The 23000-nt window shown below is 48.8% G+C and overlaps 1 protein-coding gene and 1 long non-coding RNA gene across 2 annotated transcripts in view; one reads left to right on the top strand and one right to left on the bottom strand.

Annotated features, from left to right (window-relative positions):
* Positions 1–23000, bottom strand: part of LOC144496854 (uncharacterized) — a 238082-nt gene that overhangs the window by 111814 nt on the left and 103268 nt on the right. The window lies entirely within an intron of this gene.
* The window catches only part of LOC144497467 (pre-B-cell leukemia transcription factor 2-like), an 88996-nt gene that overhangs the window by 12092 nt on the left and 53904 nt on the right, over positions 1–23000 (top strand). The window contains exon 3 of the mRNA XM_078218785.1: positions 725–881. Within this exon, the coding sequence (XP_078074911.1) occupies positions 725–881 (157 nt within the window). The remainder of the gene's footprint in view (positions 1–724; positions 882–23000) is intronic.

Raw genomic sequence — 23000 nt, 5'->3', positions numbered from 1 at the left:
GAAGGAATAGTGCAGACGTTCCACGCAGTTTATCAAGAGTCCAGTCTGACAATGGGCCGTGCAAGAGGGTGGAGGGGGTCGGGGGGATTAACCGGACTGCCTCCATTGCACGGATCAGAGTTACGTTTTCCCCGAGTGTGCCGTGTATTGGAGTTGGCTGTTCGGCACTGAGGTGAGACAGGTCAGCACGGTGGCACAGTGGTTAGCACTGCTGCCTCACAGCACCAGGGACCTGTGTTCGATTCCTGGCTTGGGTCACTGTCTGTGCGGAGACTGCACGTTCTCCCCGTGTCTGCGTGGGTTTCCTCTGGGTGCTCCGGTTTCCTCCCACAGTCCGAAAGACGTGCCGGTTAGATGCATTGGCCATGCTAAATTCTCCCTCAGTGTACCCAAACAGAGTGTGGCTACTAATATATGTGACAAATCAAATCAAATCCCTCAGTGTACCCGAATAGGTGCCGAAGTGTGGCGACTAGGGGATTTTCACAGTAACTTCATTGCAGTATTAATGTAAACCTACTTGCGACACTAATAAATAAACTAAACAGGTCCCTTGACGCTATCCCAAGATGGCCGACGTGCCCCATGACCTTCGCTGGCGGTAACGCGGGGTGCGCCTTTGGGTGCGATGCTGTGTTGTGGACCTCCGGCTGGGGGTTTTTCTGAAGACCTTGCCTGAACCTCTGTGTCTCCCGTCCCCCCCGTCCCCCCACCCTTCCCTCAGGTGTCCAACTGGTTTGGAAACAAGCGAATTCGGTATAAGAAGAACATTGGTAAGTTCCAGGAGGAGGCTAACATTTACGCTGTTAAGACCGCCGTGAATGCGACAGCAGCCTCTCAGAACAGCCAAGCAAACTCGCCCACCACTCCCACCTCAGCAGGTAGGCAGATAACCTAGCAACAGTATCCTCTGCACTGATTGGCTCTGTTGCTCTGTCAAACACGACGAAAAAAAAAAGTGGGGGTTGTGGGAAAAGATTAAAGAGCTGATTTGGGTTGCAACAAATAGGTTTTCATCCTGGACAACATTTATCGATAGCGGCCAGTCATGTTTCAATTTTAATTTTTCCATTTTTGAACTTATTTTCCTCATCTTGTGATGACGGTTTTCCTGTTGCCTTCTCTCTCGCTTGGTCCTGTTGGACAGTGCTGGTTTTTTTGCGTTTGAGAGTTTCTCTGCTGTGTTCGCACTTCTGTGTTTGTTTTTTAAAAAGCTGTGGTGCTGTTGTGAGCTCTTTCTTCCCCCCCCCCCCCCCTCCCCCCCGCTGCTTCCTAAAATTGCCTCTTTAAGTTTCCCTCCCACCCCCGCTGGGTCACTGGGCACCGGCTAATTTGATTCTGAGCACTGTAACTTAGCGAGGTTCTGCCTTCCAACCGAACCCGAGGGGAACATGCAGCGATTCCCACAGATTTTGGGAAGGGAAATCGCTCCTCAGATTCCGGCGTGTCCCTTCATCCCTTTCTTTACAAACTCAATCCCACTCCTAAGGGTGCTTCAGGTACAAGGCCAGACCCTGGAGTGTCAGTAACCCGGACACATCTCAATATATATCGTGTGAGACTCCCTGATTGGGCAGGCAAGCATGAGCTCAATCAGGGAGCTCATACTCCAAGAGGTCAACCTCATGGGTCACATTGAGGTCATTACAGTAACTGTTGACCTAATGGGAACATTGGGTAAACATCAAAGTGGGAAGGATTTTCACATTGTTGTGTCTTTTGTTCTGTTCTAGTCTTCTCCCCCTCTCTCTGTCTCTCTCTCCTCCCCTCGTTGTTCGAGTATGTTTGATCTCTCTCTCTCTCTCTCTCCTTCCCTCCTTGGTAGGGTCTGTTTGATCTCGATCTCTCTCTCTCCCTCCCTCTCTCCACACTTTCTCAGTATCCATCTCTTACTCTTCGTTTCTTCCATTCCTTCTTTCTCTCTGTTTTTTCTTTCGCTCTCACCCCACTTTCTCCGAATCCATTTCCCATTCTTCCTCCATTCTTTTTTCCCCTCTCCTTCTCTTTCTTGGTCAGGCTTGCTTTCAGCTCTTTCACTCTCTCTCTCTCTCTCTGTGTTGCTCTCTCTCGCGTTCTCGCTCTCTTGCTCACTTTCGCATCCCTCCCTCTTTGGCTGTCACACACTCTCGCTCCCTGCCTCTCACTCCCTCTCTCACACTTGCTCTCTCTCCCCTCACTCCCTCTCGTGCTTCCTCCCTCCCTCTCCTGTTTTCTCTCTCTTTCTCACTCCCTTACACTTTCAATCACTCTCTCCCTGTCCCCCTCTCTCCCTGTCCCCCTCTCTCCCTGTCCCCCTCTCTCCCTGTCCCCCTCTCTCCCTGTCCCCCTCTCTCCCTGTCCCCCTCTCTCCCTGTCCCCCTCTCTCCCTGTCCCCCTCTCTCCCTGTCCCCCTCTCTCCCTGTCCCCCTCTCTCCCTGTCCCCCTCTCTCCCTGTCCCCCTCTCTCCCTGTCCCCCTCTCTCCCTGTCCCCCTCTCTCCCTGTCCCCCTCTCTCCCTGTCCCCCTCTCTCCCTGTCCCCCTCTCTCGCTTTCTCTCTCTCGCTTTCTCTCTCTCACTGTCTCTCTTGCACTTTCTCACACTCTTCTCGCTCTCTCACTCTCACTTTCACTCATTCACTCTTGCCCTCCCTCTCCCTTTATCTTGTACTCTCTCGTGCGATCTGTCCCTCGCTTGCGATCTCTGGCGCGTTCTCTCGTGCGTTCCCTCGCATGTTCTCTCTCTCTGCCTCGTGCTCTCTCTCTCTCTCGCGCTCTCTCTCTCTCTCGCGCTCTCTCTCTCTCTCTCGCGCTCTCTCTCTTGTGCGCTCTCTCTCTCGCACACGCTCTCTCTCGCTCCCCCTCCCCCGCGCTCGCTCTCCCTCCCCCGCGCTCGCTCTCCCTCCCCCGCGCTCGCTCCCCCTCCCCTGCGCCCGCTCCCCCGCCCCGACCCCGCCGCCCCTCTCATATTCTCTCTTGCTCTCTCGCCCTCTATCTTGCATTCCCTCTCACACTTCCTCAGTCACACTCTCGCACTCTTCTCGCGCTCTCGCTCTTTCTCTTATTCCCTCTCTCCACACCTTTTCTTGCATAGATGCCCATCTTATTCCCAGGCTGCCCACTCTGTCCTGTCTCCCCCCGCAGGCTCGAGGCCTCAGAGGGGGCATTGTCTCCAGCGTGCCGTCACCTCACAGAGAGGCAGCGCTGGATCCCAAACCTGAGTCAGCACCCAGACTGACTTCTGACTTAAAATTCTCCTCAGTCCAGGGACACTGTGGCCAGCCGGCCACCCTCATGCACCACCTCAGCTAACACCAGCTGGCTTGGCCATTGGTGCCCGCACCCACTGAACCAAACACTGCATCGTTCCTGTCCATTTCTGTTCAAACATTGCTAGATCTTGTTTAATCCTGAGGCAGCAACTTTCTAACAGAATGGGGGGAGGGCGGACAGCTTGACTCTGTCCTGTCAGTGAACACGGGCACAAAGAAGCAGAATTATTACCTGCACGGTCATCTCAATATTGTAACCTGATAAACGCTTGCTCAATGTTGGCTAAGGCTTTGTCCTCGGTGCTGGGTTGGAGGGAAAGGGGAGCTTGTGGCAGAGGGTGGCAGAGGGTGGCAGGCGGCCCAAAAAAGAACGGGGCAAGTTTATCTCCATGGGAATTGAATTAAGCGCCTTCTTGCCTTGCCAAGGCCAAGCTTTTTGACCTTTCACCCTGGGGGGGCAGTGCCTTTTTGACACTCGGAGGAGGTGAAATGCGCCTAGGACTTATTTTTTAATTCATTGGACATGGGCGTCACTGGCTGGTCAGCATTTATTGCCCATCCCTAGTTGCCCGAGGACAGTTGAGAATCAACCACATTGCTGTGGCTCTGGAGTCACGTGTAGGCCAGACTGGGTAAGGACGGCAGATTTCCTTCCCGAAAGGAGATTAACGAACCAGATGGGATTTTCTGACAATCAACAATGGTTTCATGGTCATCAGTAGATTCTTAATTCTAGATATTTTTTATTGAATTCAAATTCCACCATCTGCCGTGGCGGGATTCGAACCCAGGTCCCCAGAACATTAGCTAAGTTTCTGAATTAATAGTCCAGCGATAATATCACTAGGCCATCACCTCCCCATTTGATTCTCAGTTCCTAGGGGAGGTTTATATTTGCCCGGTATAGAATCCTACAGTGCAGAAGGAGGCCATTTGGCCCATTGAGTCTGCACCGACCACAATCCCACCCAGGCCCTATCCCCACAACCCCATGCATTTACCCTAGCTAATCTCCCTGACACTAAGGGGCAACCTAGCATGGTCAGTTCACCTCGCCTGCACATCTTTGGAGTGTGGGAGGAAACCGGAGCACCCGGAGGAAACCCACGCAGACACAGGGAGAACGTGCAAACTCCACACAGACAGTGACCCGAGGCCGGGAATCGAACCCGGGTCCCTGGCGCTGTGAGGCAGCAGTGTTAACCACTGTGCCACCGTGCCACCCAATATTTGTAGCCTTTGCCAGCCCTCATTGTTGGTTGACCTCCAGTGTGACCTGTTCTTGCCATTGGTCGCTCAATGTGTACATCGTCAGAGAAACCACGTTCCCCATCCCCCTTCCCCATTGGCCAATTTGAAAACCAATCGGATAACTTTTTTAAAAATTCATTCATGGGACATGGGCGTCACTGGGTGGCCAGCATTTATTGCCCACCCGACTTACCCCTGGAGGGCAGTTGAGAGTCAACCACATTGCTAGGCCATACCAAGTAAGGACAGTAGATTTCCTTCCCTAAAGGACATTAGTGAAACATGGGTTTCTCTGACAATCGACAATGGTCGTCATCGGATTCTTAATTCCAGATTTTATTTTTATTGAATTCAAATTCCACCATCTGCCGTGGCGGGATTCGAACCCAGGTCCCCAGGACATGAGCTGAGTTTCTGGATTAATGGTCTAGCGATAATACCACTAGGCCATCACCTCCCCAATGCTACATCTTAATTATCAGTGGAAACGACCCTTGTTTTCCTCAGGCTGGTGACTAGAAAGAGAAAACCATTCCGAGAAATATTTTTAAACTCCCCTCAGATATTTTTCCCTCAGAGCTAGATATCCTAGTGGTTAACCCCTGGAGGCTCCTGGGAATTCTGGAGGGATTGGGAAGTGTCTGCCTAGTAGTAGGAGCCTTGTCAGAGAGAAGGCCTCATTCTTCAGGCCTCACGGCTTTCTACTTTGTACATAGCTGTTTGGGGCCTGGAGCTGTCCTGCTCGGCTAATTGCGCTCGACTGGAATGGGAGGGCCCCGGATTCAGGCAAAAAGAGAATGGCTTTGGGGTGATTTTGAGAGCAAGCCATGGGGCAGCTAACACATCTCCGCTCCGCCACTCTTCTCTTTGCTGAGGTTGGAGGAAGGGTTCTATTTTTGCTTGTCAAGATTCCTCTGTCGCAGTCTCTCCTCTCTCCCCACCCGCCACCTGTCCCCGCACCGCTTCTCCTCCTCTTGTGAAGGTGTTGTGCGAGGTGAGGGATTAATGGGTATGGATCACTGGACTGGAATTGTGGTGGGGCCTGTGCGTTAAGAATATTTCTGCAACTGCTGCTTCTCATCCCGATCCCGGTGCTGTCTCTTCCGCCCCTCCTCCCGCCCACCATTTCCTCCCTTCTGCATTCTTTCTCTCCCCTGCTCCATCTCTTCCATTCTCTCCGTCTCATTCTCTCTCCATTTCTCATCATTTCTTTTTCCCTTTATCTCTCATCACTTTCTCCTTTTGTTCCTTCCTCTCCTTCATTTCTCCCTCCATCTCATCGTTTCTCTCTTCATTTCTTTCTCCATCTTTCTCCCTCCATCTTTTTCTTTCCCTCCGTCCTTTCCGCCTTTAACTCTCTCTGTCTCTTTCTCCCTCTCTCTCCGTCTCTTTCTCCCTCTCACTCCGTCTCTTTCTCCCTCTCGCTCCGTCTCTTTCTCCCTCTCTCTCTCCGTCTCTTTCTCCCTCTCTCTCCGTCTCTTTCTCCCTCTCTCTCTCCGTCTCTTTCTCCCTCTCTCTCTGTCTCTTTCTCCCTCTCTCTCCGTCTCTTTCTCCCTCTCCCTCTCCGTCTCTTTCTCCCTCTCGCTCCGTCTCTTTCTCCCTCTCCCTCTCCGTCTCTTTCTCCCTCTCTCTCCGTCTCTTTCTCCCTCTCTCTCTCCGTCTCTTTCTCCCTCTCTCTCTCCGTCTCTTTCTCCCTCTCTCTCTCCGTCTCTTTCTCCCTCTCTCTCCGTCTCTTTCTCCCTCTCTCTCCGTCTCTTTCTCCCTCTCTCTCTCCGTCTCTTTCTTCCTCTCTCTCTCTCCGTCTCTTTCTCCCTCTCTCTCTCCGTCTCTTTCTCCCTCTCTCTCCGTCTCTTTCTCCCTCTCACTCCGTCACTTTCTCCCTCTCTCTCTCCGTCTCTTTCTCCCTCTCTCTCTCCGTCTCTTTCTCCCTCTCTCTCTCTGTCTCTTTCTCCCTCTCTCTCTCCGTCTCTTTCTCCCTCTCTCTCTCCGTCTCTTTCTCCCTCTCTCTCTCTGTCTCTTTCTCCCTCTCTCTCTCCGTCTCTTTCTCCCTCTCTCTCTCCGTCTCTTTCTCCCTCTCTCTCTCCGTCTCTTTCTCCCTCTCTCTTTCCCAACCATGATCTACTAGAATGGCAGAAGGGGCTCAAGGGGCTGAATGGCCTCCTCCTATTTCTGTATTATACAGTGCCTTGCTGTCTGCCAGCCAGATCTCCACATTCACAAGCTGGTGCGGCGCTAAGGCTAACAGGATGTTAAGCGGTAACAGAGCAAAACCCTGTCCAAGTGCCACACAGCTCCCATCGGACAGACTTCCCCAAAGCTGGAAGCACCATGTGGAACCCATAGTTTCCTTCCCATTTGACCAGCCTCCATGAAAAACAAGGACACACTATCCCTGGATGCTGCAGGTTGCAGGGTCGACGTATTGGAGGCCTAGACTTCTGGCCTTGTTTGAGGGGCCTGGTCCTCGGGCCTCGTTTGTGGGGCCCAGGCCTCAGGACTCATTTGGGGAGCCTAGGCCTCAAGCTTTGTTTGTGAAGCCTAGGCCTCAGGCTTTGTTTGTGGGGCCTCGGCCTCAGGCTTTGTGTGTGGGGTGGGGTGGGGTCTAGGCCTCAGCCCTTGTTTGTCGGGTCTAGGCCTCAGGCCTTGTTTGTGTGGTCTAGGCCTCAGGCTTTGTTTGTGTGGTCTAGGCCTCAGGCTTTGTTTGTGGGGTCTAGGCCTCAGGCCTTGTTTGTGGGGCCTAGGCCTCAGGCTTTGCTTGTGGGGCCTAGGCCTCTGGCTTCGTTTGTTCTGTTGGCCTTAAGTCAGTTGTCTCACCTGTGTGTGGCTTGTGGTTGGTTGACTTGTGGCTCTTTGGCGCTGACCTTGGCGCATTAGAAACCGGGTTGAGCCTGGTCCAAACCTGTGGAGGCAGGTCTGCCTGATAATGACGAGGTGGGGGAGTCTCTGCCTTCAATCCGGCCTGTGCAGCACTGGCAGGGAGTAGCGGAGAGATTGAGGAAGGGCTGGTGCCCCCTGTGGGGAACCCAAATCAAAGAATCATGAAACTATTTCAAAACTTAAAAGTGGGTTGACAAACTTGAAAACTGGGTCTAAGGGAAATGGATGTTTTCTACATCTAGTAAATGTCACCTCACCTTGGCTACCAGAGTTGTCATGGCGCAATGGCAGTTCCCAGCGCTGTAACAGATCATTTTCCTTAATCCCGGGCCTGGGAGATGTAAATACAACTGTTCCACCATTTTCAGGTGTTAAGGAGTGCCGAGTTCTGATGAAGGGTCATCCAGACTTGGAATGTTGGCTCAATTCTCTCTCCACAGATGCTGTCAGACCTGCTGAGATTTTCTAGCATTTTCTATTTTGGTTCCAGCAGTATTGTCTGGGATTGTCACCAGTGTGACCACATGACAGCTGGGAAACAGCCTTCCCGTGTGTATGCGTGTAAGTGTGTGAGAGAGCGTGTGTGAGAGTATGTGTGTGTGAATGCGTGTGTGTATGTGTGCATGTTTGTGTATGTGTGAGAGAATGCATGTATGTGAGGATACGCTTGTATGTGAGGATACACTTGCGTGTGAGCATGTGTAAGATTCACTAGGATGCTACCGGGACTTGATGTTTGAGTTATAAGGAGAGGCTGGATAGACTGGGACTTTTTTCCCTGGAGCGTAGGAGACTGAGGGGTGACCTTATAGAAGTCTATAAAATAAAGAGCGGTTATAGATCAGCTAGATTGTCAACATCTTTTCCCACAGGTAGCGGAATCTAAAACTGGAGGGCATAGATTTAAGGGGAGAGATACAAGAGGGGCAATTTTTCTCACACCTCAGGCCTTGTTTGTGGGGTCTAGGCCTCAGGCTTTGTTTGTGGGATCTAGGCCTCAGACCTTGTTTGTGGGGCCTAGGCCTCAGGCTTTGCTTGTGGGGCTGAGGCCTCTGGCTTAGTTTGTTCTGTTGGCCTTGTGTCAGTTGTCTCACCTGTGTGTGGCTTGTGGTTGGTTGACTTGTGGCTCTTTGGCGCTGACCTTGGCGCATTAGAAACCGGGTTGAGCCTGGTCCAAACCTGTGGAGGCAGGTCTGCCCGATCATGACGAGAGGGTGGTGAGTGTCTGGAACAAGCTGCCAGGGGCAGTAGTAGAGGTGGATACAATTATGTTAAAAAGCATTCAGACAGTTACATGGTTAAGATGGGTATAGAGGGATACGGGCCAAATGCAGGCAATTGGGACTAGCTTAGTGATTAAAAATAAAGGGCAGCATGGACAAGTTGGGCCAAAGAGCCTGTTTCCGTGCTGTAAACCGCTATGACTCTATAAGTGTGCGTCTGTCTAAGTGTCCAGTGGCGTACCACAGGGATCTGTGTTGGGCCCCCTATTATTCTTCATTTATATAAATTACATTGATGACTGTGAGGGATCTAGTAAATTTGCAGATGACACAAAGATTGGATGGGTGGTTAATAGTGAGGTGAAGTGTCTTGGGCTACAGGGAGATATAGACGGAATGGTCAAATGGACAGATAAGTGGCAGATGGAATTTAACCCTGAAAAGTGTGAGGGGATACACTTTGGAAGGAGTAATTTGACAAGGAAGTATTCAATGAACGGTAGGACACTAGGAAGTCCTGTGGAACAGAGGGTGCTTGGCGCATTTGTCCACAGATCTCTGAAGACAGAAGGGCATGTTAGTAGGGTGGTGAAAAAGGCATATGGATCACTTGCCTTTATCAATTGAGACATAGATTACAAAAGCAGGGAAGTTATGTTGGGAGTTGTATAGAACTTTGGTGAGGCCACAGCTGGAGTACTGTGTGCAGTTCTGGTCGCCACATTATAGACAGGATGTGATGCAGTGGAGGGGGTGCAGAGGGGATTCACCAGGATGCTGCCTGGGATGAAGCATTTAAGTTATGAAGAGAGGTTGGGTAGGTCTGGGTTGATTTTGTTGTCTGTACCTTTAAGACTTGATTAGCTGTATTAGCATTCCAATCATTATTCTGTAAATTGAGTTTGTGTCTCTGTATGCCCTGTTTGTGAGCACATCTCCCTCTCCACCTGACAAAGGAGCAGCGCTCCGAAAGCGAGTGGCATTTGCTCCCAAATAAACCTGTTGGACTTTAACCAGGTGTTGTTAGACTTCTTATGTTGTTTTCGTTGGAGCAGAGAAGCCTGAGGGGGCGACCTGATTGAGGTGAACAAGATTATGAGGGACATGGACAGAGTGGATAAGGAGCAGCTGTTCCCCTTAGTTGAAGGGTCAGTCACGAGGAGACATAGGTTCAAGGTGAGGGGCAGGAGGTTTAGGGGGGATGTGAGGAAAAACTTTCTTACCCAGAGGCTGGTGAGGGTCTGGAATGTGCTGCCTGGGAGGGTGGTGGAGGCGGGTTCCCTCACATTGTTTAAAAAGTACCCGGATGAGCACTTGGCACATCATCACATTCAGGGCTATGGGCCAAGTGCTGGTAGATGGGATTAGGTGGGAGGTCAGGTGTTTCTAATGTGTCGTGCAGACTCGATGGGCCAAAGGGCCTCTTCTACACTATGATTCTGTGTGTGTGTGTGTGTATATGAGAGCGTGAATGTGTGTGTTTGTGTATGAGTGTGCAATGTCAGTGTAAGTAAGAATGTGTGTATTGTGTGCATGTGTGTTGTGTTGAGTGCCTGTGTGTTGTGTTGAATGTGTGTGTTGTGTTGAATGTGTGTGTTGTGTTGAGTGCGTGTGTGTTGTGTTGAGTGCCTGTGTGTTGTGTTGAGTGCGTGTGTGTTGTGTTGAATGTGTGTGTTGTGTTGAGTGCGTGTGTGTTGTGTTGAATGTGTGTGTTGTGTTGAATGTGTGTGTTGTGTTGAGTGCGTGTGTGTTGTGTTGAGTGCGTGTGTGTTGTGTTGAGTGCGTGTGTGTTGTGCTGAGTGCGTGTGTGTTGTGTTGAGTGCGTGTGTGTTGTGTTGAGTGCGTGTGTGTTGTGTTGAGTGCGTGTGTGTTGTGTTGAGTGCGTGTGTGTTGTGTTGAGTGCGTGTGTGTTGCGTTGAGTGCGTGTGTGTTGCGTTGAGTGCGTTGTGTGTTGTGTTGAGTGCGTTGTGTGTTGTGTTGAGTGCGTTGTGTGTTGTGTTGAGTGCGTGTGTGCTGTCGGGATAGTTACCTTGAACAGTATGTTACAGAACCAACGAGGGAACGAGTTATCTTAGATCTGGTAATGTGTAACGAGGTAGGTAGAACTAAAGGATGTTCTTGTGAAGGACCCTCTTGGGTCAAGTGATCACAATATGGTCAAATTTCTGATACAAATGGAAGAGGAGAAAGTAGGGTCCCATACCAGTGTCCTCTGTTTGAACAGAGGGAAGTACGATAGGATGAGGGCTGAATTGGTTAAGGTGGACTAGGAGAGCAGACTGGTAGGTCGGACAGCTGAGGAACAGTGGAGGATTTTTAAGGAGATCCTTTTCAGTACTCAGCAACAATATATTCCGGTGATAAAGAAGGGTTGTAAGAAAAGGGATAACCAGCCGTGGATAACGAAGGAAATTAAGGAGAGTATTAAATTAAAGACCGATGCGTACAGAGTGGCCAAAAATAGTGGAGAATCGGAAGATTGGGAAAACTTTAAGAAAGAACGACTAAGAAAGCAATAAAGAAAGGAAAGATAGGTTATGAAGCTAGGCTAGCTCTAAATGTAAAAAATGATAGTAAAAGCTTTTACAAATATATAAAAAGGAATAGAGTGGCAAGAGTGAATGTTGGACCCTTGGAGGACGAGAGGGGGGATTTAATAGTGGGAAATGAGGAAAAGGCTGAAACTTTAAATAAGTTTTTTGTGTCGGTCTTCACGGTGGAAGACACAAATAGTTTACCGAATATTAACGATAGAGGGTTGGTAGGAGGAGAGGTACTCAATACAATTAATGTCACCAGGGAGGCAGTGCTTGGTAGACTAATGGGACTGAAGGTGGACAAGTCCCCGGGCCCGGATGGAATGCATCCCAGGGTACTGAAAGAAATGTCAGAGGTAATAGTGGATGCGTTAGTGGTTATTTATCAAAATTCGTTGGATTCTGGGGTAGTGCCAGCGGATTGGAAAACGGCTAATGTTACGCCGCTGTTTAAAAAAGGAAATAGACAAAAGGCGGGTAACTACAGGCTGGTTAGCTTAACGTCTGTAGTTGGGAAAATGCTGGAATCCATCATTAAAGAGGAAATAGCAGGTCATCTGGATAAGAATGGTTCGGTTAAGCAGACGCAGCATGGATTCATGAGGGGAAAGTCATGCTTGACGAACTTGGTGGATTTTTATGAAGATGTGACTAGTGCGGTTGACGGAGGGGAACCGGTGGATGTGGTGTTTTTGGATTTCCAAAAGGCGTTTGATAAGGTGCCTCACAAAAGGTTGCTGAAGAAGATTGGGTCACACGGAGTTGGGGGTAGAGTGTTAGCGTGGATTGGGGATTGGCTATCCAACAGGAAGCAGAGAGTCGGAATAAATGGGTGCTTTTCTGGTTGGCGGATGGTAACTAGTGGCGTGCCGCAGGGATCGGTACTGGGGTCTCAGCTATTTACCATTTATATAGACGATCTGGAGGAGAGGACTGAGTGTAGGGTAACAAAGTTTGCAGACGACACAAAGATAAGTGGAAAAGTGAATCGTGTGGAGGGTGAGAAGATCTGCAGAGAGATTTGGACAGGCTGAGTGAGTGGGCGAGGATCTGGCAGATGGAGTATAATGTTAACAAATGCGAGGTGATTCACTTTGGATGAAATAATAGCAAATTGGATTATTATCTAAATGGAAAGAAATTACAACATGCTGCTGTGCAGAGGGACCTGGGGGCCCTTGTGCATGAGACGCAAAAACCCGGTCTGCAGGTGCAACAGGTGATCAAGAAGGCAAATGGGATGTTGCCTATATAGAATATAAAAGCAGAGATGTCTTGCTGCATCTGTACAGGGCATTGGTGAGGCCGCAGCTGGAATACTGTGTGCAGTATTGGTCCCCTTATTTGCGGAAGGATATATTGGCCTTGGAGGGAGTGCAGAGAAGGTTCACCAGGTTGATACCAGAGATGAGGGGTGTTGATTATGAGGAGAGACTGAGCCGGTTGGGTTTGTACTCGTTGGAATTTACAAGGCTGAGGGGGGATCTTATAGAGACCTATAAGATAATGAAGGGGCTGGATAGGGAAGAGGTGGAGAGATTCTTTCCACTTAGAAAGGAAACTAGAACTAGAGGGCACAGCCTCAAAATAAAGGGGGGTCAGTTTCGGACAGAGTTGAGGAGGAACTTCTTCGCTCAGAGGGTGGTGAATCTCTGGAATTCTCTGCCCACTGAAGTGGTGGAGGCTACCTCGTTGAATATGTTTAAATCACGGATAGATGGATCGGTAAGGGAATTAGGGGTTATAGGGATCATGTGGGTAAGTGGAACTGATCCACTTCAGATCAGCCATGATTTTATTGAATGGCGGGGCAGGCTCGAGGGGCTAGATGGCCTACTCCTGCTCCTATTTCTTAGGTTCTTATGTGTTGTCTTGCATGCGTGTGTGTTGTGTTGAGTGTATGTGTGTTGTGTTGAGTGCGTGTGTGTTGTGTTGAGTGCGTGTGTGCTGCCTTGAGTGCGTGTGTGCTGTCTTGAGTGCGTGTGTGTTGTGTTGAGTGCGTGTGTGTTGTGTTGAGTGCGTGTGTGTTGTGTTGAGTGCGTGTGTGTTGTGTTGAGTGCGTGTGTGTTGTGTTGAGTGCGTGTGTGTTGTGTTGAGTGCGTGTGTGTTGTGTTGAGTGCGTGTGTGTTGTGTTGAGTGCGTGTGTGTTGTGTTGAGTGCGTGTGTGTTGTGTTGAGTGCGTATGTGTTATGTTGAGTGCGTGTGTGTTGTGTTGAGTGCGTGTGTGTTGTGTTGAGTGCGTGTGTGTTGTGTTGAGTGCGTGTGTGTTGTGTTGAGTGCGTGTGTGTTGTGTTGAGTGCGTGTGTGTTGTGTTGAGTGCGTGTGTGTTGTGTTGAATGCGTGTGTGCTGTCTTGAGTGCGTGTGTGCTGTCTTGAGTGCGTGTGTGCTGTGTTGAGTGCGTGTGTGTTGTCTTGAGTGCGTGTGTGTTGTGTTGAGTGCGTGTGTGTTGTGTTGAGTGCGTGTGTGCTGTCTTGAGTGCGTGTGTGCTGTGTTGAGTGCGTGTGTGTTGTGTTGAGTGCGTGTGTGTTGTGTTGAGTGCGTGTGTGTTGTGTTGAGTGCGTGTGTGCTGTGTTGAGTGCGTGTGTGCTGTGTTGAGTGCGTGTGTGCTGTGTTGAGTGCGTGTGTGCTGTGTTGAGTGCGTGTGTGCTGTGTTGAGTGCGTGTGTGCTGTGTTGAGTGCGTGTGTGTTGTGTTGAGTGCGTGTGTGTTGTGTTGAGTGCGTGTGTGTTGTGTTGAGTGCGTGTGTGTTGTGTTGAGTGCGTGTGTGTTGTGTTGAGTGCGTGTGTGTTGTGTTGAATGCGTGTGTGCTGTCTTGAGTGCGTGTGTGCTGTCTTGAGTGCGTGTGTGCTGTGTTGAGTGCGTGTGTGTTGTGTTGAGTGCGTGTGTGTTGTGTTGAGTGCGTGTGTGTTGTGTTGAGTGCGTGTGTGCTGTCTTGAGTGCGTGTGTGCTGTGTTGAGTGCGTGTGTGTTGTGTTGAGTGCGTGTGTGTTGTGTTGAGTGCGTGTGTGTTGTGTTGAGTGCGTGTGTGCTGTGTTGAGTGCGTGTGTGCTGTGTTGAGTGCGTGTGTGCTGTGTTGAGTGCGTGTGTGCTGTGTTGAGTGCGTGTGTGCTGTGTTGAGTGCGTGTGTGCTGTGTTGAGTGCGTGTGTGCTGTGTTGAGTGCGTGTGTGTTGTGTTGAGTGCGTGTGTGTTGTGTTGAGTGCGTGTGTGTTGTGTTGAGTGCGTGTGTGTTGTGTTGAGTGCGTGTGTGTTGTGTTGAGTGCGTGTGTGTTGTGTTGAGTGCGTGTGTGTTGTGTTGAGTGCGTGTGTGTTGTGTTGAGTGCGTGTGTGTTGTGTTGAGTGCGTGTGTGCTGTCTTGAGTGCGTGTGTGCTGTCTTGAGTGCGTGTGTGCTGTCTTGAGTGCGTGTGTGCTGTGTTGAGTGCGTGTGTGCTGTGTTGAGTGCGTGTGCTGTGTTGAGTGCGTGTGTGCTGTCTTGAGTGCGTGTGTGCTGTCTTGAGTGCGTGTGTGCTGTCTTGAGTGCGTGTGTGCTGTCTTGAGTGCGTGTGTGCTGTGTTGAATGCGTGTGTGCTGTGTTGAGTGCGAGTGTGCTGTGTTGAGTGCGTGTGTGTTGTCTTGAGTGCGTGTGTGTTGTGTTGAGTGCGTGTGTGTTGTGTTGAGTGCGTGTGTGCTGTCTTGAGTGCGTGTGTGTTGTATTGAGTGTAAGTGGGAGAGTGAGTGTGTGTATTGAGTATGTGTGTAAGTGAGAGAATGTGTAAGTGTGAGGGTGTGTGTATTGAGGGCGTGAGTGTGTATTCAATGTAAGTGAGAGTGTGTGAGTGTGTAAGTATTGAGTCTATTGAGTGTGTAAGTGTAAATGAGAGAGTGTGAGTGTGTGGGTATTGAGTGAGAGAGTGTGAGTGTGTGTATAGCGAGCGTGTGTATAGAGTGTGTGTGTATAGAGAGTGTGTGTAAATGTAAGTGAGTCTGTGTGTTGAGTGTGAGTGTGTGTGTATTGAGTGTGTGTGTATGGAGTGTGTAAGTGAGTGTAAGTGTAAGCGAGTGTGTGTGTAAATGTAAGTGAGTCTGTATGTAAGTGTAAGTGAGTGTATGTGTTGAGTGTAAGTGAGACAGTGTGAGTGTGTGTATATTCAGTGTGTGTGTATTGAGTGAGTGCGTGTGTGTTGAGTGAGTGTGAGTGATTGAGTGAGAGAGTGAGAGTGTGTGTATTGACTGTGAGTGAGAGACTGGGTGTGTGTGTATTGAGTGTGAGTGAGTGAGTGTGTGTGTTGAGTGTGAGTGAGAGAGTGTGTGGGTATTGAGTGTGAGTGAGAGAGTGTGGGTATTGAGTGTGAGTGTGTATTGAGTGTGAGTGTGTATTGAGTGTGAGTGTGTTGAGTGTGAGTGTGTTGAGTGTGTGTGTATTGAGTGTGTGTATTGATTGTGTGTGTATTGAGTGTGTGTGTATTGAGTGTGTGTGTATTGAGTGTGTGTGTATTGAGTGTGAGTGAGAGTGTGTGAGTGAGAGAGTGTGAGTGTGTGTGTATTGAGTGTGAGTGAGAGAGTGTGAGTGTATGTGTATTGAGTGTGAGTGAGAGAGTGTGAGTGTGTGTTGCGTGTGAGTGAGAGAGTGTGTGTATTGAGTGTGTGTGGGTATTGAGTGTGCGTGAGAGAGCATGAGTGTGTGTTGAGTATGAGAGGGAGAGTGTGAGTGTGTGGGTATTGAGTGTGAGTGAGAGAATGAGAGTGTGTGTATTGAGTGTGAGTGTGTGTGTTGAGTGTGAATGAGAGAGTGTGAGTGTGTGTGTTGAGTGTGAGAGAGAGAGTGTGAGTGTGGGTATTGAGTGTGAGTGAGAGAATGAGAGTGTGTGTAGTGAGTGTGTGTGTTGAGTGTGAATGAGAGAGTGTGTGTGTGTGTGTGTTGAGTGTGAATGAGAGAGTGTGTGTGTATTGAGTGTGAGCGACAGACTGTGTGTGTGTATTGAGTGTGTGGGTATTGAGTGTGAGTGAGAGAGTGTGAGTGAGTGTGTATAGAGTGTGTGTGTAAATGTAAGTGAGTGTGTGTGTTGAGTGTGAGTGTGTGTGTATTGAGTGTGAGTGAGAGAGTGTGAGTGTGTATGTGTTGACTGTAAGTGAAAGAGTGTGAGTGTGTGTGTACTGAGTGTGTGGACTGAGTGTGTATGTATTGAGAGTGTGTGTATTGAGTGAGAGTTTGTAAGTGAGTGTGTGTGTAAATGTAATTGAGTGTGTGTTGAGTGTGAGTGTGTATGTTGAGTGTGAGTGTGTGTGGGTTGAGTGTGTGTGTGTTGTGTTGAGTGCGTGTGTGTTGTGTTGAGTGCGTGTGTGTTGTGTTGAGTGCGTGTGTGTTGTGTTGAGTGCGTGTGTGTTGTGTTGAGTGCGTGTGTGTTGTGTTGAGTGCGTGTGTGTTGTGTTGAGTGCGTGTGTGTTGTGTTGAGTGCGTGTGTGTTGTGTTGAGTGCGTGTGTGTTGTGTTGAGTGCGTGTGTGTTGTGTTGAGTGCGTGTGTGTTGTGTTGAATGCGTGTGTGCTGTGTTGAGTGCGTGTGTGCTGTGTTGAGTGCGTGTGTGTTGTGTTGAATGCGTGTGTGCTGTGTTGAGTGCGTGTGTGTTGTGTTGAGTGCGTGTGTGTTGTGTTGAGTGCGTGTGTGCTGTCTTGAGTGCGTGTGTGCTGTGTTGAGTGCGTGTGTGTTGTGTTGAGTGCGTGTGTGTTCTGTTCAGTGCGTGTGTGTTGTGTTGAGTGCGTGTGTGCTGTGTTGAGTGCGTGTGTGCTGTGTTGAGTGCGTGTGTGCTGTGTTGAGTGCGTGTGTGCTGTGTTGAGTGCGTGTGTGCTGTGTTGAGTGCGTGTGTGCTGTGTTGAGTGCGTGTGTGCTGTGTTGAGTGCGTGTGTGTTGTGTTGAGTGCGTGTGTGTTGTGTTGAGTGCGTGTGTGTTGTGTTGAGTGCGTGTTGTGTTGAGTGCGTGTGTGTTGTGTTGAGTGCGTGTGTGTTGTGTTGAGTGCGTGTGTGTTGTGTTGAGTGCGTGTGTGTTGTGTTGAGTGCGTGTGTGCTGTCTTGAGTGCGTGTGTGCTGTCTTGAGTGCGTGTGTGCTGTCTTGAGTGCGTGTGTGCTGTGTTGAGTGCGTGTGTGCTGTGTTGAGTGCGTGTGCTGTGTTGAGTGCGTGTGTGCTGTCTTGAGTGCGTGTGTGCTGTCTTGAGTGCGTGTGTGCTGTCTTGAGTGCGTGTGTGCTGTCTTGAGTGCGTGTGTGCTGTGTTGAATGCGTGTGTGCTGTGTTGAGTGCGAGTGTGCTGTCTTGAGTACGTGTGTGCTGTGTTGAGTGCGTGTGTGTTGTCTTGAGTGCGTGTGTGTTGTGTTGAGTGCGTGTGTGTTGTGTTGAGTGCGTGTGTGCTGTCTTGAGTGCGTGTGTGTTGTATTGAGTGTAAGTGGGAGAGTGAGTGTGTGTATTGAGTATGTGTGTAAGTGAGAGAATGTGTAAGTGTGAGGGTGTGTGTATTGAGGGCGTGAGTGTGTATTCAATGTAAGTGAGAGTGTGTGAGTGTGTAAGTATTGAGTCTATTGAGTGTGTAAGTGTAAATGAGAGAGTGTGAGTGTGTGGGTATTGAGTGAGAGAGTGTGAGTGTGTGTATAGCGAGCGTGTGTATAGAGTGTGTGTGTATAGAGAGTGTGTGTAAATGTAAGTGAGTCTGTGTGTTGAGTGTGAGTGTGTGTGTATTGAGTGTGTGTGTATGGAGTGTGTAAGTGAGTGTAAGTGTAAGCGAGTGTGTGTGTAAATGTAAGTGAGTCTGTATGTAAGTGTAAGTGAGTGTATGTGTTGAGTGTAAGTGAGACAGTGTGAGTGTGTGTATATTCAGTGTGTGTGTATTGAGTGAGTGCGTGTGTGTTGAGTGAGTGTGAGTGATTGAGTGAGAGAGTGAGAGTGTGTGTATTGACTGTGAGTGAGAGACTGGGTGTGTGTGTATTGAGTGTGAGTGAGTGAGTGTGTGTGTTGAGTGTGAGTGAGAGAGTGTGTGGGTATTGAGTGTAAGTGAGAGTGTGTGGGTATTGAGTGTGAGTGTGTATTGAGTGTGAGTGTGTATTGAGTGTGAGTGTGTATTGAGTGTGAGTGTGTTGAGTGTGAGTGTGTTGAGTGTGAGTGTGTTGAGTGTGAGTGTGTTGAGTGTGAGTGTGTTGAGTGTGTGTGTATTGAGTGTGTGTGTATTGAGTGTGTGTGTATTGAGTGTGTGTGTATTGAGTGTGTGTGTATTGAGTGTGAGTGAGAGTGTGTGAGTGAGAGAGTGTGAGTGTGTGTGTATTGAGTGTGAGTGAGAGAGTGTGAGTGTATGTGTATTGAGTGTGAGTGAGAGAGTGTGTGTATTGAGTGTGTGTGGGTATTGAGTGTGCGTGAGAGAGCATGAGTGTGTGTTGAGTATGAGAGGGAGAGTGTGAGTGTGTGGGTATTGAGTGTGAGTGAGAGAATGAGAGTGTGTGTATTGAGTGTGAGTGTGTGTGTTGAGTGTGAATGAGAGAGTGTGAGTGTGTGTGTTGAGTGTGAGAGAGAGAGTGTGAGTGTGGGTATTGAGTGTGAGTGAGAGAATGAGAGTGTGTGTATTGAGTGTGAGTGTGTGTGTTGAGTGTGAATGAGAGAGTGTGTGTGTGTGTTGAGTGTGAATGAGAGAGTGTGTGTGTATTGAGTGTGAGCGACAGACTGTGTGTGTGTATTGAGTGTGTGGGTATTGAGTGTGAGTGAGAGAGTGTGAGTGAGTGTGTATAGAGTGTGTGTGTAAATGTAAGTGAGTGTGTGTGTTGAGTGTGAGTGTGTGTGTATTGAGTGTGAGTGAGAGAGTGTGAGTGTGTATGTGTTGACTGTAAGTGAAAGAGTGTGAGTGTGTGTGTACTGAGTGTGTGTACTGAGTGTGTATGTATTGAGTGAGAGTTTGTAAGTGAGTGTGTGTGTAAATGTAATTGTGTGTGTGTTGAGTGTGAGTGTGTGTGTTGAGTGTGAGTGTGTGTGTTGAGAGTGAGTGTTGAGTGTGAGTGTGTGTGGGTTGAGTGTGTGTGTGTTGAGTGTGAGTGAGAGAGTGTGTGTGGGTATTGAGTGTAAGTGAGAGAGTGTGAGTGTGTGTGTGTATTGAGTGTGAGTGAGAGAGTGTGAGTGTGTGTGTATTGAGTGTGAGTGAGAGAATGAGAGTGTGTGTATTGAGTGTGAGTGTGTGTGTTGAGTGTGAATGAGAGAGTGTGAGTGTGTGTGTTGAGTGTGAGAGAGAGAGTGTGGGTATTGAGTGTGAGTGAGAGAATGAGAGTGTGTGTATTGAGTGTGAGTGTGTGTGTTGAGTGTGAATGAGAGAGTGTGTGTGTGTGTGTTGAGTGTGAATGAGAGAGTGTGTGTGTATTGAGTGTGAGCGACAGACTGTGTGTGTGTATTGAGTGTGTGGGTATTGAGTGTGAGTGAGAGAGTGTGAGTGAGTGTGTATAGAGTGTGTGTGTAAATGTAAGTGAGTGTGTGTGTTGAGTGTGAGTGTGTGTATTGAGTGTGAGTGAGAGAGTGTGAGTGTGTATGTGTTGACTGTAAGTGAAAGAGTGTGAGTGTGTGTGTACTGAGTGTGTGTACTGAGTGTGTATGTATTGAGAGTGTGTGTATTGAGTGAGAGTTTGTAAGTGAGTGTGTGTGTAAATGTAATTGAGTGTGAGTGTGTGTGTTGAGAGTGAGTGTTGAGTGTGAGTGTGTGTGGGTTGAGTGTGTGTGTGTTGCGTGTGAGTGAGAGAGTGTGTGTGGGTATTGAGTGTAAGTGAGAGAGTGTGAGTGTGTGTGTGTGTATTGAGTGTGAGTGAGAGAGTGTGAGTGTGTGTGTATTGAGTGTGACTGAGAGAGTGTGAGTGTGTGTGTTGAGTGTGTGTGTATTGAGTATGTGTGTGGGTATTGTGTGTGCATGAGAGAATGTGTGTGTGTATTGAGTGTGAGCGAGAGACTGTGTGTGTATTGAGTGTGTGGGTATTGAGTGTGAGTGTGTGTGTATTGAGTGTGTGTGTATTGAGTGTGTGTGTGTTGAGTGTGTGTATAGAGTGTGTGTGTAAATGTAAGTGAGTCTGTGTGTTGAGTGTGAGTGTGTGTATTGAGTGTGAGTGAGAGAGTGTGAGTGTGTGTATGTGTTGAGTGTGAGTGTGTGTGTACTGAGTGTGTATGTATTGAGTTTGTGTGTATTGAGTGAGAGTGTGTGTGTAAATGTAATTGAGTGTGTGTTGAGTGTGAGTGTGTGTGTTGAGTGAGTGTGTGTGTGTTGAGTGAGTGTGTGTGTGTTGAGTGAGTGTGTGTGTGTTGAGTGAGTGTGTGTGTGTTGAGTGAGTGTGTGTGTGTTGAGTGAGTGTGTGTGTGTTGAATGTGTGTGTGTGTGTGTGTGTTGAGTGTGTGTGTGTGTTGAGTGTGTGTGTGTGTTGAGTGTGTGTGTGTGTTGAGTGTGTGTGTGGGTTGAGTGTGTGTGTGTGTTGAGTGTGTGTGTGGGTTGAGTGTGTGTGGGTTGAGTATGTGTGGGTTGAGTGTGTGTGTTGAGAGTGTGAGTGAGAGAGTGTGTGTGTGTGTATTGAGTGTGAGTGTGTGTGCATTGAGTGTGAGTGAGAGAGTGTGAGTGTGTGTGCATTGAGTGTGAGTGTGTGGATATTGAGTGTAAGTGAGAGAGTGTGAGTATGTGTGTTGAGTGTGTGTGTGGGTATTGAGTGTGAGTGTGTGTGTATTGAGTGTGTGTGTGTGTGTATTGAGTGTGAGTGAGAGAGATTGAGTGTGTGTGTATTGAGTTTGTGTGTGTGTATTGAGTGTAAGTGACAGTGTGAGTGTGTGTATTGAGTGTGAGCGAGAGAATGAGAGTGTGTGTATTGAGTGTGAGTGTGTGTATTGAGTGTAAGTGAGAGAGTGTGTGTGTGTTGAGTGTGAGAGAGAGTGAGAGTGTGTGGGTATTGAGTGTGAGTGAGAGAATGAGAGTGTGTGTATTGAGTGTGAGTGTGTGTGTTGAGTGTGAATGAGAGTGTGTGTATGGAGTGTAAGTGAGAGTGTGAGTGTGTGTATTGAGTGTGAGCGAGAAACTGTGTGTGGGTATTGAGTGTGAGTGAGAGAGTGTGTGTGTATAGAGTATGTGTGTAAATGTAAGTGAGTCTGTGTGTAAGTGAGTGTGTGTGTTGAGTGTGAGTGTGTGTGTATTGAGTGTGAGTGAGAGAGTGTGAGTGTGTGTACTGGGTGTGTGTGTACTGTTTGTGTGTACTGAGTGTGTATGTATTGAGTGTGTGTGTATTGAGTGAGAGTGTGTAAGTGAGTGTGTGTGTTGAGTGTGAGTGTGTGTGTTGAGTGTAAGTGAGAGAGTGTGAGTGTGTGTGTGTATTGAGTGTGAGTGTGTGTATTGAGTGAGTGTGTGTGTGTTGAGTGAGTGTGTGTGTGTTGAGTGAGTGCGTGTGTGTTGTGTGCGTGTGTGTTGAGTGCGTGTGTGTTGAGTGCGTGTGGGTTGAGTGTGTGTGTGGGTTGAGTGTGTGTGTGTGTTGAGTGTGTGTGTGTGTTGAGTGTGAGTGTGTGTGTGTGTTGAGTGTGAGTGTGTGTGTGTTGAGTGTGAGTGTGTGTGTGTTGAGTGTGAGTGTGTGTGTGTTGGGTGTGAGTGTGTGTGTTGAGTGAGTGTGTGTGTTGAGTGAGTGTGTGTGTTGAGTGAGTGTGTGTGTTGAGTGTGAGTGTGTGTGTGTTGAGTGTGAGTGTGTGTGTTGTGAGTGTGTGTGTTGAGTGTGAGTGTGTGTAGGTGTTGAGTGTAAGTGAGAGAGTGTGAGTGTGTGTGTATTGAGTGTGAGTGTGTGTGTTGAGTGAGTGTGTGTGTTGAGTGAGTGTGTGTGTTGAGTGAGTGTGTGTGTTGAGTGAGTGCGTGTGTTGAGTGAGTGCGTGTGTGTTAAGTGATTGCGTGTGTGTTGAGTGAGTGCCTGTGTGTTGAGTGCGGGTGTGCTGAGTGCGGGTGTGTTGAGTGCGGGTGTGTTGAGTGCGTGTGTGTTGAGTGCGTGTGTGTTGAGTGCGTGTGGGTTGAATGCGTGTGGGTTGAGTGTGTGTGAGAGTGTGAGTGATTTAGTGTGAGTGAGAGAGTGGGTGTGGGTATTGAGTGTGAGAGAGAGAGTGTGTGTGTGTGTGTGTATTGAGTGTGAGTGAGAGCGTGAGTGTGTGTGGATTGAGTGTGAGTGAGAGAGTGTGAGTGTGGATATTGAGTGTCAGTGAGAGAGTGTGAGTGTGTGTGTCGAGTGTATGAGTGTGGGTATTGAGTGTAAGTGAGAGAGTGTGAGTGTGTGTGTATTGAGTGTGAGTGAGAGAGTGTGAGTGTGTGTGTATTGAGTGTGAGTGTGTGTGTTGTGAGTGTGTGTGTTGAGTGAGTGTGTGTTGAGTGAGTGTGTGTGTTGAGTGAGTGTGTGTGTGTTGAGTGCGTGTGTGTTGAGTGCGTGTGGGTTGAGTGTGTGTGTGTGTTGAGTGTGTGTGTGTGTTGAGTGTGAGTGTGTGTTGGGTGTGAGTGTGTGTAGGTGTTGAGTGTAAGTGAGAGAGTGTGAGTGTGTGTGTATTGAGTGTGAGTGTGTGTGTTGAGTGAGTGTGTGTGTTGAGTGAGTGTGTGTGTTGAGTGTGAGTGTGTGTGTGTTGAGTGTGAGTGTGTGTTGGGTGTGAGTGTGTGTAGGTGTTGAGTGTAAGTGAGAGAGTGTGAGTGTGTGTATTGAGTGTGAGTGTGTGTGTTGAGTGAGTGTGTGTGTTGAGTGAGTGTGTGTGTTGAGTGAGTGTGTGTGTTGAGTGAGTGTGTGTGTGTTGAGTGTGAGTGAGTGTGTGTGTTGAGTGTGAGTGTGTGTAGGTGTTGAGTGTAAGTGAGAGTGTGAGTGTGTGTGTATTGAGTGTGAGTGTGTGTGTTGA

The sequence above is a fragment of the Mustelus asterias genome, chromosome 8 (genome assembly GCF_964213995.1).
Source record: "Mustelus asterias chromosome 8, sMusAst1.hap1.1, whole genome shotgun sequence".
Classification (NCBI taxonomy): Eukaryota; Metazoa; Chordata; class Chondrichthyes; order Carcharhiniformes; family Triakidae; genus Mustelus; species Mustelus asterias.
The sequence above is the reverse complement of the archived record's forward strand: the minus strand, read 5'-3'. Positions and strand labels throughout refer to the sequence as shown.